This window comes from Morus notabilis, unplaced genomic scaffold, assembly GCF_000414095.1.
Source record: "Morus notabilis unplaced genomic scaffold, ASM41409v2 Scaffold245, whole genome shotgun sequence".
In the NCBI taxonomy this organism is placed as follows: Eukaryota; Viridiplantae; Streptophyta; class Magnoliopsida; order Rosales; family Moraceae; genus Morus; species Morus notabilis.
In genome coordinates, this window is record NW_010363297.1 from 231,951 (window position 1) to 247,912 (window position 15,962).

At 41.0% G+C, this 15,962-nt stretch overlaps 2 protein-coding genes and 1 non-coding gene across 3 annotated transcripts; 2 read left to right on the forward strand and 1 right to left on the reverse strand.

The window, feature by feature from the left end:
• Positions 1-2,998: 2,998 nt before the first annotated feature.
• LOC21394011 lies at positions 2,999-3,816 on the reverse strand. Its single transcript, XM_010104108.2, has one exon. It carries the CDS (start codon positions 3,745-3,747, stop codon positions 3,097-3,099), a length of 651 nt encoding a protein of 216 aa, XP_010102410.1. The 5' UTR covers positions 3,748-3,816; the 3' UTR covers positions 2,999-3,096.
• Positions 3,817-6,454: 2,638 nt separating this feature from the next.
• LOC112092707 lies at positions 6,455-7,744 on the forward strand. Its single transcript, XM_024169503.1, has one exon. It carries the CDS (start codon positions 6,455-6,457, stop codon positions 7,742-7,744), a length of 1,290 nt encoding a protein of 429 aa, XP_024025271.1.
• Positions 7,745-15,260: 7,516 nt separating this feature from the next.
• TRNAT-CGU lies at positions 15,261-15,332 on the forward strand. Its single transcript has one exon. It is a non-coding gene; the product is annotated as a tRNA-Thr (tRNA).
• Positions 15,333-15,962: the final 630 nt, after the last annotated feature.

Sequence of the window (15,962 nt, forward strand, 5' to 3'; positions counted from 1 at the left end):
TTTAATGTGCAACATGTATAATTGTCTTAAAAGTTGAAAAAAAAAACACCAACTGGCTAGGAACCGATCAAAGAGGAAGATAAAGAAAAACTAACACGAAAATCACGGGACCTAGGAATAGATCAAATTAAACATAGCTTGGTCCCCTGCAATCTGCATTAATCTATCCAAGACACATCGATCACTGAAGATTTTTATTTTGAATCATGAAAATAAATTTCACCAAAATTTTATTTTATTTCTTTTTTTAAGAATTTGGGGACACATAATTGAAGCTTAAGGAATTGAAGAAACTAGAAAATCAAATCCATGATTTCTTCATCTAATGGTGTCTTCGCCGTTTATGGTGTTCCGAAAATACACCACTTTATTCTGCGTCATTCCAAACTCAACCACTTTCGGTTCTTTTTTTTTTCTTATTCTTCTTTTTTCAATTAGATCACATAAGTTTTCTCTGAGTTAAGGGGGAAAAAGATAAAGATGATACGTATACTGGGACAGTAAGTTAAAGAGTTCAACTTCAATATCCGAAGTTCTTATTGATCGTGTCCTAGTAATTATACTTGGTAACTAGTATCCTGGTATGGCTTGGTACTCAGACTTTATGTGCTTTTTTGCTCATCTCTCTAGTTCTGATCTTTTCCTCTTATCTCTGTATACTCGACGAGGCTAATTTTTTTGCTGCTCTGATAATCATGGAAAAGACAGGGCTAGCTAATATGAAAAGCTAGCTCTAAAAGAAGCTCGAGCCGGTGCACTTTATATGAATAATAAGGTCCAGCGCCTTGTTCCCAGAGTAAAGTGATCCTTAGAACATCAACTAGTGCTTTTGAGCCGAGAATATTTTTGCTCGTCACGCTGTTATTGTGAGATTCGCATGCCAACTAATCGGTTTTGATTACACGAAAATGGTGCTTCAACTGCAAGTGCTCAGTGATCACTAGTATAAACAAAGGCCTTACGTTAGGTGAGCGATGCGAAAAGTACCACTTTAGATGTCGCTTTCAAAACTGAAAAGTGTGGACGGAATTACTTCATTTAATTTTGCAATCTTAAGGCAGGCAGTCAATTTCACTAGTGGAAGCCAGATCTGATTATAATATGGTCAAGTGTTGAACCATTAGTGTACTATGGTACCTACTAAATTCACTTCTAAGCACGTATAGAGGAAAGTGATTGTGAGAGAACTTTGAATGCGCTTGAAGATAATAGATACAACGTAGAGGGGTTGTTTGAACGTATCAAATAAATGTAGCTGCTGAGAAGGTGGACGAACTATTGGTTAAGCTTGAAAGAAATCCATATGATTTGGTACATATAATTAAAAACCATCTTTCTGCTTTGAATATAAGATGAATTGATCAACTGTATAGCACGGCGTTATCTACTTTCTGAAAGCTCTCGTGATCAATTTATCTGTGAATTTTGTGTGTTCCGTTTCTGTTTGTTTTATCAAAAATTTATATAATACGGGTTGGATATGATAGAAATATTACATAACACCAATCAAGTTTTATGTCGGTTGACAGGAGAAGGAGAAGATGAAGAAGAAGAATATGCTTCTTTTTTTTTTTTTTTGCCAATGCATGCAGTGATCAATATCAAATTGAGCATGGATTGATTCTCGTCAACCATTATTGTCGGTAGCTAGTTATTTTTTTAAATAAATAATTCCTACAGTGATTTATCAACAACTATACTCGTACCTATATATTGATTTATCAACAATGACATTAGTTATATATATACGCACACATGACACATGCATATAGTGCATATATATTTGAAACTTTCTCGATCAGTTTTGGTTCCCACACTAACAACTGAATTGCACCAGCATATAAAGCAGTCCGTCCAATAAACGAGGTTAGTACTTTTGATGTGGCACATTCCGTTCATTGGCGGTTGGCTGATTTCATTTAAACAACCCTTGTTCTTAAGTACTTTTAAACTTATAAAGGTTTTTCATAAGCTCCCTTTGAAATTCTCGTAATTTGACCTTTACGTTGTTGCGATATTTGTTTTCTTGACAATTTAGCTCCTTGAATTCTTAATTAATTAATTATCAATTAAATCCATTCGTTACTACTGTAAGTAAAATTTTTTTAACGAATCATTATGGTCTTTTAATAGCTAATACCCGGCTTCTCATGGTTTGCTAAAATTTAGTTTTGCGACTAAATCCTTGAATTAGTCTCAAAATTCTCCAAAAATTTCGTTTGAATTTTGTTGCCACTATTTAGAAGCCAAATTTTCAAGTAAAAAATGGGACAAAAGTATATTAACTAAATCTCAAGAAATTAATATAAAAAAAAATATCAAGAAATTCATAGAACATGATATGTGTTAAAAAATCAGTAAATGTGTATATATATATATATATAATAACTTGAAATTTCAATTGTAAGTGTAATAATATATCTTTCCAGTTAAAAGAAAGAGTAACGATGTAAATTAATCTGGAATTAGCCATTATGCAGAAGCAAAAGTTATATATATAGGCCACTACATCCTTAGTCCACTCTTTTTTTTTTTTCCGGCTCAACTATCCTTGTTCCGCTCAATTTCCTCATAATATATTCAGTCCAACTCTATGCGCATATGATATAGATAGGTCTGTTAAATTAAATACAACAATAATTGGGGATTGGAGATCAACTGATTTTGTGTCATATATACATGATAAGACCCTATATTTATGTATAAACCATATAAAAGCAAAATAAAATATCCGAGATAGCAATATATAATATGACTGGATGAGAAACTACGGAAATGCTAATGAGGAAAAAGAGCCACATACATAATTGACATATATCATGTAGTGGTAACATATAAAATAAATAGCAGCAGCTGGTAAGTATATTATATCAAAGATTAGACGTTTATACTCTTATATTATTCGTGTCATTTCATGCACGCCCTTGTAGCTTGCAATGCAACTTTATTCTATAATGATGAAGAATATCCTCTAAAAGAAAAAAGAAAAAAAAGGGCGTCATTTACACTATAATTAATATCCTTTACAATATTGAAAACACTGACAAACTTACTTATATCTTGTGTATATTCTCCGCTTTAATTCATATGTTTCTATCAATCTAGCTCCTTCCTGATCGCAGGAATACAACTAGAGCTCCTGGCAAGTCCTCCAGTAGAACCTAATTTTCTTTGACCAATATTAGTACTTTTATAATCTCTAGGGCTTACAGACTTACCCCTAGCACTAATACCAGTATTACTACTCTTCTTCAGTATCTCTCTGATGGCATCAGCTTGGAACAAAACAGGATACGCCCTTCCAAGCTTATTGAACCTGGAACAAGCGCTCATGTGCTCCTTTAGCGCCTCGTCGCGCTTCGCTTTCTTCTTCTCCATCTCCTCGTCCACTGCCTCCGCGCACAGCCCGCAGATCAGCTTGCCAGAGAACTTGCTGCGGACGCGGTTCACGTAGTCGCTCGTGCACTCCTCCGACATGCCACAGCACTCGCATTTCACCTCATCGACCTCCACTATGGCTGGGAGATCTTGATTATCATGCTTTTGTTCTTGGTTGTCATGCTCCTCATCTTGGTGATCTAGGGCTTGCTTGGTTATGAGCTCAAGTGAGATGTCGGATATTGTTCTCTGAAGACTTTCCATGCAAAGCCTTGGTAAATGATTCTTGTGGGTAATCTTGTTTTCTTCTTCTCTTGATGAAGAGGAAGTAGAAGAAGAGCCAATCAGGTTTTCCCTATTTGGTGCCATTAGAGATTGATGGGGGAGCTTTGGGGAAAATATTTGGAGAGAATTGTTTTGGGTGATAAATTTTGGTGGTGAGGGTTAGACTATGAGTTATGGAGCCTATATCATCTACGTGCTAATTTATATTGTTCTCCTATTATGTTCTAGAAGATTTGGGGAAATGTATGTGGACGAGAACAATCTTCTTTTTTTTCCTTTTAGGAATCAATTAATTGTATAAAGAAAGGGATAATTAATACTAAATTTCCAAGCTTTTTCATGAAGATAATAGAAGTTTATAGTATTTTCTTTTGCCTTCTTTCTATTTTCATCACTCTTTTTTAACCTGCTTCTTCACGTCATATGCATGGTAGTTCATTTATATTCATGTGATCATTCCATGGACACACACACACACACACACACACATATATATATATATGTATATATATATACATATTAAAACTGTCTTGAGTACTTACTCAAGAAAAAATAAATAAATCAAACTTTTTTAATTAGTACAGTACTCTTTTTGGTAGCCTGGTAGGGTTCGAAGTAAGGACTCTATGAATGTTTGTCATAGTGAAGTATGTAAATACAAATCATTTTTCTTTTAAATATGAAAGAGAGGGCTCTAAAAGCATCAATTAAAATATAAACCAAATTATGAAGGTTAGTCACCTTAAAATAAAAAAATAAATAAATAAAACCTCCAAATTAACTTGTGTATACTGCACACCAGGATTCAAAAACGATTTGTCTCTTTTTCGAAGAAGAGTGCAATTAATCAATTAATTAAATTCTTACTTGGGTTTGTTCTAATTTCTTAATTTCTCCTGTCTTTTTTTTTTTTTTGGGAGGAACTTAGGTTTCTTTTCAGTTAGGAAAACAAAGTTCAATGTTTGGATTGATCGACACTTGTCTCAGATGGGGTATTTGTTCCTGAGACCTCCCAACTAAAACTTTTACATATCTTTATGCACCAAAAGAAAGGACATCTAAAGAACAATTATTATTAATGCTGAGAACTCCGAAGTAGGACTTCACGAGAAACTTAACTAACCATGTGATGAGAGAGAGTAAGTTGAAACTATAAAGACGATATATAAATGAGAAGATATTATGATCATCACAGGAATCACGGACGTGGAAGCAAAAGTAGTGATCTTATCTTGCGAAATTAAATACTGTGCAAGATTATATATAAAAGCAAAAACAAAAATAAATAGTTAATTGAAGAAAAAATAGCTTTTGATGTGGTAGATACGTTTAATGGGAAAGATATTACTCATGGCTTTCATAACTTTTTATGATAAAGTTTTTAAGCAAAAAAAGGCAAAATTAACTTTCTAGCATAAGTATTTATAACTGTTACACCACAGTCGAGGGATCGATCGACCCTCTGAGTGACAAGTGCTGAGGATTCCCTGATGAGGACCGGTTGCTGACGCCGAGAGAACCATTGTGTCCAGAGTGCCCTTTAGACGTCGAGAAGTCACGTGCGCTGATGCGCGTCGAGGGCCTAGCCTATGTGGTGAGGACCCGACGTCGAGACATTAGCCCAGTGAAATCCGCTGTTAGTCCTGGGAAAGATACACTGTATCACCTACCGCCACTGTTGGAATCAGGAAATCAGGCTTTGGGTAAATAGTGGTTAACCTAACCGGGAAGCAATAATCAGGGAAATCCAGCTGCCAAATCCCTAAATTAAGGGATAGAGGTTCATTTCCTCTGGAAGTGCAAGGGGTTTCTCATATATATAAGGCCTATAAATAGAGCCACAAAAGTTCATTACGTTTTTTAGACACACAAAAAATACTACTCCAGAGAGCTTGTAATCTACAACATATTAATGCATGCACAAGTGGATTAGGCAAAGAGATTTGGCCGAACCACTATAAACTCTTGTCTCATTTACTTATTCAGCACCATTAATTCCCGATTAATACGCGAGTGATTAGTGCGAGTGTTCTCGAAGAGTTAGTAATTTCTTGGTGATCAAAATCCACCATCAACAATTGGCGCTAGAATGAGGGCCTAAACCCAGAAATCGAATCCAGCAAAAAGCAGTGACTATGGCTCCTCCGAGAAAGACCCGCAGTATGACGGCAACCCAAAAAAGCCAACAAGGCCATACCTCAACCCAAGGAGGGAGGAATCCGGCAAACCTACCTAACGGTGGCCAGGAACCCGCTAGGGTACGGCCTAACCATAGGGCGCAGCCACAGGCCGCTGGAAACCCCCCAGACCGCCTTGACTAGCTCCAAAGGCAAGTAGAAACACTTGTTGTGGCCGTGGAAAGGATGGCCACAGCCCTCGCCGGACGGGAACAAAGGCCAGACTCGATGCCACCGCTAGAAGACGCGCCGATGAACCCGGTGAACGCCACCGTTGGGAACCAAGTAATTGGTAACTGACGTGGTGATGCCGAGGGGGTTGGTGATAGTGGGGCCAACAACCCCGCCCAGCCAGGTCGAATAGATCTGTGGGGAGCAGGCAACGAGCTGCCAAGAGAAGAGCCCAGGAGGGGGCCGCGGTCGAAGCAGAAAATAGCCAAGGGATACCCCCTCGACCGCAGGAGAACATGAGAAGGAGGGACGCGGACCCAATAGAATCCTCGTCCGTATGCGGGGAAGACCTGAGAGAACGACTGAACACTCGACGTGAGCGAGACGTGTAGCAGTCCAAGGAAGAAGAGCTTGTGGCCGAGAACAAAGCCCTGGCTGAGAAAATGGCTAAACTTGAAAAACAGATAGGGAATCGGTTGAACAACTTCGAACGAGTTGTGGGAAAGGTGGCCGAGGCTGTAAATGTTAACGCCAAGATGTATACGTCTCACGACCACCCATTCACAGAGAACATCATTCGGGTACCACTGCCCGATAAATACAAGCCACCGCCTATCCCATTGTACGACGGAAGAAGTGACCCAGATGACCACTTGGAAGTCTACACGGGGCACATGGTCCTACACGGGTACCCCGAGGAGGTCATGTGCTGCGCGTTCAAACATCATCTCTCTGACTCTGCCAGGAGATGGTTCAGGTCCTTAAAGCCGAACTTAATAACCAGCTGGGATGACTTGAAGAACGCCTTCCTGACTCAGTTCATAGGTGTCAAGAAGTACATCCCACCAAAACATAACCTCTCGAGAGTGTATCAGGGACCAAACGAGTCCCTAAAAGATTGGATAGCCCGGTTTGGGGAACAGGTGGCTGCCACCGAAAGGATCTCCGACGAGGTAGCCTTGATGGGGGCCTTGTCAAGCATAAAGAAGGACATCACATACAACACAGACCTCAACCGGAGGCCACCCCAAACCTACCAAGAATTCATGGCAAGGGCCCAGGGATTCATTAACGCAGAAGAGACCAAAAAGGCCTTAAAGAGCAAAGTGGTGGTTCCCACCAAAGAAGAGGTGGGACAGTCGAGCCAGCAAAGCAACAATAAGAAGCGCCAAGGTAATCCTCAGGTGCAAGTTGAGCTGAGGTACAACCCGGCCCCAAACAACAGGGACGTCAATGCCTCGACGGGGCAGGGGGACACCAAGCGGGCCAAGCCACAGAAGTATGACACCTACACCCTATTAACCATAGGGATTGAGGACGTCTATCATGAGATCAATCACCTCCAGGTACTGCGTTGTCCGCCGCCGCTAAAGTCCGACCCAGCGCGGAGAAACCAAAATAAGTATTGCAGGTTTCACGGCGATAGTGGACACATGACCAGCGAGTGTTTCGACCTAAAGGATGAGGTCGAGAGGTTGATACCTAAGGGATGGGGCAACAGTAATCAGAGGAACAACGATCGACGGGAGGATCAAAGGCAATTCCAGCCCCCCGAGCCCGTCGGCGTGATAAGGATGATCTTTGGAGGGCCCTACCTCGGCGGCGCCTCTCGCCGTGCACAGAAGGAATATGCGAGAGAAGCGAAGGAAAAATTCAACCGGAGGATTATGAGTGTGTCCGGTAAGGAGTCAAAGGCCGCGAAGTTTGAAGAGGCTGAGATAACATTTTCATAAGCGGATGCAAACGGGGTGCATTTCCCCCCAAAGCAACGCTCTGGTGGTGGAAGCCATGATTGGCAACCATACGGTCTGCCGCATCCTGGTGGACAATGGCAGCTCGGTGGACATCTTGTACGCCGATTGCCTCGACAAGATGGGAATCCCTCAGACGAGACTGCAGAATAGCCCGCAACCACTGTATGGCTTCACAGGTGAGGGAATGATAGAATTGCCAATGACAATTGGCGACCGACCACACACCTCGACTGTTATGTCACAGTTCTTGGTGGTGAAGGGAGGCGACCAATATAACGCAGTCATAGGGCGACCGACGCTGAGGGCGTTGAAAGCAGTCACGTTGATCTATCACCAAACAATGAAGTTCCCGACCCCCAGTGGAGTCGGAAGGGTGAGAGGGAACCAATACGAGTCGAGGCTTCCGTATTCGAAGACAGTCTGCCACTACGCCGAGCCAGGGCAGACCAGAAGAGAAATGAGGATAGTGGCGACCAGAGCCGAGGAGGTCGACCTAGACCCTCGACTCTCAGATGGAGAAATGGGGACGGGGCCAGTCGAGGAATTAGTGAGGTCCCCATCGACGAAAATGAGCCTACAAGGAAATTGAGGATAGGCTTAGAACTTGAAGAGCATAGCCGGGAAAAACTAGTAGCATTCCTCAGGGGCAACCTTGACGTGTTTGCCTGGACCCACGAAGACATGGAGGGGATCATCCCGGACATAATGAGCCACAGGCTCAATATAGATTAAAAGTATCCCCCTAAGAGGCAAAAGTGTCGACCGATGAATGCCGAGAGGTATGCAGCTCTACGGGAAGAGATCGACAAGCTAATAAAGAAAGACTTCATCCGAGAAGTCCTATACCCCGATTGGGTATCAAGCCCTGCGTTGGTGTTGAAGCCCAACGGGAACTGGCGGACTCGCGTCGACTTCAGTGATTTAAACAAAGTTTGCCCGAAGGATAACTTTCCACTCTCGAGGATAGATCAGCTGGTCGACGCTACAGCTGGGCATGAACTCCTCAGTTTCATGGACGCCTATTCCGGCTACAACCAAATACCGATGTTCCACCGCGATGAGGAACACACATCTTTCATCACTGACAGGGGCCTGTATTGCTACAAGGTCATGCCCTTCAGCTTGAAAAATACGGGAGCAACATATCAGCGCCTGGTCAATAAGATGTTTGCGGACCAGATAGGTAAAACCATAGAGGTATACGTGGATGACATGCTGGTGAAGAGCAGGAGATCTAATGGTCATGTGGAAGACCTAAGGGGAATGTTCGACATACTGCAAAAGTACAGGATGAAGTTGAACCCCTTTAAGTGTGCGTTCAGGGTTAAGTCAGGAAAATTCTTAGGCATTATGGTGAGCAGTCGAGGAATAGAAGCTAATCTGGAAAAGGTGAAGGCGCTCCTCGACATGAAATCGCCACGAAAACTGAAGGAAGTCCAGAAGCTAACGGGTTCCATTGCTGCACTCAACAAATTCATTTCCAAATCTACATATACGTGCATACCGTTCTTCGACACCCTGAGAGGGAGCAAGCCGTTTCAATGGACATAGGAGTGCGAACACGCGTTCCAACAATTGAAGGAACACCTTGGGAAGCCGCCTCTATTGTCCAAGCCTATGGACGGGGAGGTGCTGAGCCTGAATCTGGCGGTCTCTGAACACGCCATTAGTTCGGTGTTGGTCCGCGAAGAGGAGAGGGTGCAGCTGCATGTGTATTACACTAGCAAGCGCCTCCTCGACGCCGAGACGAGATATCTGCAGATGGAGAAGCTCGCCCTCGCGTTAGTGATTACGTCGAGGAAGCTGCGCCACTACTTGGAAGCCCACGGTATTCAGGTCTTGACGAACCACCTTCTCAGGCAGGTATTGCAAAAGCCCAACGCGTCTAGGAGACTTCTTAAGTGGTCCATAGAGCTCAGCCAATTCGACATCGACTACAAGTCACGGGTGGCCATTAAGGGCCAAGCCTTAGCCGACTTCGTCGCCGAGTTCACAAGACTGCCAGATGAAGCGGAGGCAGTGGATGGGCCCCCTGCTGGAAGCTCTATGTTAACGGGAGCTCTAATGACAACGGCAGCGGTGCAGGGTTAGTGCTGCACACCCCAGAGGGCCATAAGATAACCTCGGTCGTTAAATTCGAGTTCCCCGCATCCAACAATGAAGCAGAGTACGAGGCGTTGCTGGCAGGGCTCAGGTTGGCAGAGCACCTAAAAGCGGGGGCCATAGACACCTTTAGCGATTCACAATTAGTCGTGAACCAGGTGAAAAGCCAGTATCATACCCGGGATAAGAAGACGGATGCCTATCTCAAAAAGGTAAAAAAGGCCTTGGAGAAGCTCTCGACCTACGACATACAGCAGGTGCCGAGGGCAGAGAATAGCAACGTCAACGCCCTTGCTAGGTTGGCCACCTCGAAGGATGCCGAGTTGCTTAGGCTAGTACCCGTGGAAGTTTTGAAAGCTCCCTACACCGAGGGAAAGCCTGAAGTCCTCTCATTGAGCCACCAGCCGAGCTGGAAGGACTGAATCATCAAGTATTTGCTCGACGGTGAGCTCCTGGAGGACAAGCAACAGGCAAAAAGGTTGAGGTACCAAGCGTCGAGATACACCATGCATGATGATTTCCTTTACCACAAGGGGTTCTCGACGCCCTTGCTCCGGTGTCTTGATGATGAAGAGGCGAAGAATGTGCTCTCAGAGGTACACGACAGGATATGTGGAAACCACGCAGGTGGACAATCCCTGGCCTATAAGGTGCTAAGGCAGAGGTATTACTGGCCCAACCTCAAGAAGGACGTGGCCGAGTATGCAAAGAAATGTGAAGGCTACCAAAGGTACGCCCCCATCCCTCAGCAACATTCAGAGGACCTAACGTCAATAGTCTCCCCTTGGCCATTTGTAAAATTAGGGATTGATCTCATCGGCCCATTGCATAAGACCCCAGGGGGATACAAGTACGCAATTGTAGTGGTCGACTACTTCACAAAGTGGGTTGAAGCCGAGCCTTTAACGACGATATCGAAGGAGAAGTGCACAAACTTTATATGGAACAACATAGTCTGCTGGTTTGGTGTACTGCACTCTCTCATATCAGATAACAGGAAGTAGTTCAACAATGACAACACCAACCAGTTCTGCGAATTGTTAGGTATCCATAAGAACTTCTCCTCGGTTGTATATCCCCAGTCCAACGGACAAGTCCAGGCGGTCAATAAGATTATCAAAGTCACGCTGAAGCGTCGACTCGATAACTACAAGGGCAAGTGGGCAGATGAGCTACCAAAGGTCTTGTGGGCCTACAGGACGACCAAAGGGGAAACACCGTTCTCAATGGCTTACGGGGTGGAAGCGGTCCTCCCAGTCGAGATATCCATCCCCACCAACCGTGTGATACAGTATGAAGAAAATAAGAACGCCGAGCGAATGGGCTTAGAGCTCAACCTTCTAGAAGAAAGGTGTACGGCCACACAACTAAGGGTCACCTCGTACCAAGCCAGGTAAAAGTGGCTGGCGTCGATCCATGCGTCATCGAACGCCTTCAGAGCTACCAGGGGTTTTACCTTTGACGGGTTGACATCCGTCGCCATCCCCGTGACGCCACTGGTCGACGCCAACCCATAACTGTGTCCCCCAACAGGGCCAACCCTTAGGCTATCATCCTCGACGTCGAGGAAGATTAGCTCGTCCAGACGAGAAGTCGAGACCGACCCCTCATTGTACTCCTCCACCTGACGAAGCAGGGAGTCCCCGTTGTCATCTGAGGACGTGTTTGATGTTACGGCCTCCTCAGGGTCTTCCCTAACCCTGGAAGTAGAGTCCTCTCGACCTCTAACGGGTTTGGGCGGCATGATCTGAAAACAAGCACAGAATGGGTTGAGGTGAGTACCTAGTGGTCGATAGGCCAAAAACAGAATCTGAAAAGAAAAGGCTCATGACAAAATGATCCCAGAGCCAGGAATTTCGACACTAGGCTCACACAGCCCAGAAATGGGTTTTCAACCCATGAACGAGGAAAAAACTCACCAGGGTCCCTGGGGACCCAGAAGTGAATGTGAGAACCCCGACGTGGTCGACTGAACCCAAGTCGGTGCTACCACGGTAGGATTCAACCCAGATTAATACAGCATTGTTTAGGTAAGTTCATTTTACAGTTATGTGGACCTTTAAAATGTTAGTTTTTGCAGGAACCGAGTTCGAAATCGCACTGAGAAGTAAAAGAGAGCCAAGGGACTTACTAATTCTTAAATGATAGTCTGAAAGCCTTGAGATTAAGAGGAGGATTCATGAACAACTGATGCACACAGAGGTTGAAGTCAGAGGCGACGGTTCCTGGTGAAAATCCGGCAGAGTAACGGTGTTTTGAAGAATGAGCAACTATAGAACTGCGTTAAGGGGCATATATATATATATACCCGGGGAAAGAAGCCAGGGGGTCTGAGAAGTCCTAATGACGCCAGATCTCGACCGTCGAATCTGAACTGACCTCATCCAACGGTGAACCCAAACTGACGTGATCCAACGGCTGGGATAAGAGCGGGAGAAATAAATATGATCGGACGGTTGCAACTTTCCCCTCGACCGCCATGTGTCGCTAGGGTATGGGGACATTACCGTTGACATGATCGACGAGACTGTTCCACTGCCCGAGGTACTCGCTATAATGATGGGACAGTACCTACGAGCGGCCGCCGTAGTCTGCAGGAGGGAATCTTCCACGTGGATCTCTCGACGCTACATAGCCTGGAATATCACAACGCGACATCCAAGGCTAGGGGTAATTGTTACACCACAGTCGAGGGATCGACCGACCCTCTGAGTGACAAGCGTCGAGGACTCCCCGTTGAGGACCGGTTGCTGACACCGAGGGAACCAGTGTGTCCAGAATGCCCTTTAGACATTGAGAAGTCACATGCGCTGATGCACGTCGAGGGCCCAGCCCATGTGGTGAGGACCCGACGTCGAGACATTAGCCCGGTCAAATTCGCTGTCAGTCCTGGGGAAGATACACTATATCACCTACCGCCACTATTGGAATTAGGAAATCAGGTATTGGGTAAATAGTGGTTAACCTGACCGGAAAGCAATAATCAGGGAAATCTAGCTGCCAAATCCCCAAATTAAGGGATAGAGGTTGATTTCCTCGGGAAGTGCAAGGGGTTTCTCATATGTAAAAGGCCTATAAATAGAGCCACAAAAGTTCATTACGTTTTTTAGACACACAAAAAATACTACTCCAGAAAGCTTGTAATCTACAACATATTAATGCATGCACAAGTGGATTAGGCAAAGAGATTTGGCCGAACCACTAAACTCTTATCTCATTTACTTATTCAGCACCATTAATTCCTAATTAATACGCGAGTGATTAATGCGAGTGTTCTCAGAGAGTTAGTAATTTCTTGTTGATCAAAATCCACCATCAACAATAACCATTTTCGGATCTACTTGTTTGGACCCTATTTGTTCTTTATAAATATATATATATATATATGTATACGTATATATTGTAAATGCATGGATAGATAATTTGATTTGCGCCGCCCATATTCAATGAATCCTTTACAGCTAATAAATTCTACATACTTAGCAATTGACACTAGTTTATGAAATTGTTGGTACTTCATCATTTTAACCGGCAAATTTAATATTTTGATTTATTTTTCCTTAGTATGCCTTAACGGAGGAGGATCAATTTGCAAAGATAATCATATTATATCGAATTGGATTGTAATTTTTTAAAATAAAAAATTCTGTAAAAAAAAATAATGATCTATATATATGCTAAAATATCCTTGTAATATTATTCCTTAAGAAAAAGTATCCAAATATTAATGAGGAAGCTGGTCTCGTATAGATATTCTAACAGCCTTTTCCTAAACATCCCTAACACTCCTACCGAACTAATGAAATATCTTCTCACCAAAACTTGAACTGATTTGAATTCCTTTTTAATATACTATCTGATGTTCGCAATTGATCTAATTCTCCAGTCCTTCGCACAAATAAAGGCTCAATTTATAGGGGTTTTCTATGATAATTCCAGTCATACAATAGTAGTGTCAATTTCTATTGGGTAGTGTCAGTTTATATTGGATCATGTCAAAATTACATCAGATTGTAAAAGTATACAAAACATACAGTTTTTAATATAAATTTGAGTTTTTTAACCGATACAGGTTGACAAAACTATTTAAGCCGTAACATAAAAATACATTTTGTTCATTTTTTCTAATCCTAATAGAGAAGCTCCCCATTTAAATGATGAATAATTCATATTCTTTTTCACCCTACTTTCTTCTTTTTTTGTTTTATGTCAAAAATATGTTTTTCTTGAATTTATTTTGAAAATTAAAAAATTATGAGAAAATTGTTCAACTTATTCTTAAATTACATGAATCGGAAATTTTATCTATTTCTCTTGATTAATACATTTTGACTAATAATATTATTTAACTAAAAATAATATAAATTAAGAATAAAGAAATGTGTGTATTTAGAACCGTTTTTTAAAACGGTTTTCACGTATTTCGAGAAATAAAAAATGAAAATCAAAGCGAAACGACGTTTTTTTAGCAAATGTTTTGAAAACGAAAATGAAAATAAAAACAGTGAGAATGGTTTTTGTGAAGGAATTAAAAAATAGTTGAAAGTTGTTTTCACTTTTCTGTTTTCATTTTTTAGTACTTATTAATAATATTATAATATATTAATTAATAAACACAATTTCACTTGTTTATTATACTCAAAACAATCTCTTAAAAAACTAACTAAACGCAATTTCAAAATCGATCCTAAAATGATTCTCAAAATAATCTTATTTTTACTTTTTATTGTAAATAAAATCATTTTAAAACTAATTCCAAACGCACTCAGTATATACACGTATACCGGCAAAGTTAATAAATAATAATGGGAGTTCTCTAGCTTTTAATTTTCAGAAAATGAATACTGCTTTAAGTTTATATTAATTACCCCATCATGTTTTTTTTGTGCTTTTCCTGAGGATTACAACTCTACAGCACAAGACACAAGAGTCACGTTTAGAATTGATCCCTTTTTCATGTTTTTTGAGAAAAAAAATAAAAATATTTTTAAAACGATGTTTGACGCAATAAAAACAAAACACGAAAATAAAAATGATTTTTTGATTTAGTATAAAATGAGATAAAAATGAAAAATAAATTTTAATTATTTTTCATTTTTTATTTTTATTTTCATTTTCTCCTCTCTCGAGCCTAGAAAAAAATATTAATAGATTTTTTTATACTGAAAATGATCTCTTAATAAAACTACTGAACACATTTTTAAAAATAATTTCTATTTAAAATTAAAAATATTTTTATTTTTATTTTTATACAAAAAAATAAAATCATTTTAAATAGAGTTTCAAACACGCCAAACGTACTGCACAACTACATGCTATACTGCACGCGTATCCGTTTCTAATGTTGGTTAATTGTCACAATTTCTTATTTTTTGATTTGTGTGATAAATTGGCTTCCATAGCATAGTGGTAGTGCGTTCGCTTCGTAAGCGAAAGGTCGCGAGTTCGATCCTCGCTGGGAGCTTCTACTTTTTCTTTTTCTCTACTACTTTTTTTTTTCATGCAATTTCTTCCGGTCTAGTTATCAGTTTGTTTAGATAACAAATTCAAATGTCATTTATTCCGTCAATAAGCTAATTTCAAAAAAAAAAACAAACAAAGCTGCTTGAAATGAGCAAGCTAGAGATTTAGAAAAATAGCTACGTTTTCTTCCTAAATAAGTAAGGATTCGTGTCATGGTTCGTAACTTGTTACAATATTTTTTCTTAAAAAATTACACGTAAATCGAAAATAATTTTAAATCATAGTTCTGAATCCATAAACCAAACGTCCCCTAAGAGATTGACTCCAATCATCTTTACTAATTTCCCTAAAAAAGAACCTCTTCAAAACAAATTTTGAGCATTCAATGTTTGGTCTTTTACATTTACTAGAGTCGAAATTTGCAAATTTTCAGTCAAGCTGGAAACGATCTTATAAGCATATTACATGTTTAGATTCGTAAGAGAGAGATATAAAACTAGTTAGCTCTCTTTTTCATCATCTTTTTTATTCCTTCTTATTCTTATAACCTGTTTATTACAAAATTCAACTATTGCTTGACTATCTGTTCTTATGTGTATTTCTAATGCTTTGATATCATTTATTATTGCTA

Coding starts and splice junctions, on each gene's coding strand:
- LOC21394011 (XM_010104108.2), bottom strand. CDS start 3,747: ATGGCACCAAATAGGGAAAACCTGATTGGCTCTTCTTCTACTTCCTCT.
- LOC112092707 (XM_024169503.1), top strand. CDS start 6,455: ATGGCTAAACTTGAAAAACAGATAGGGAATCGGTTGAACAACTTCGAA.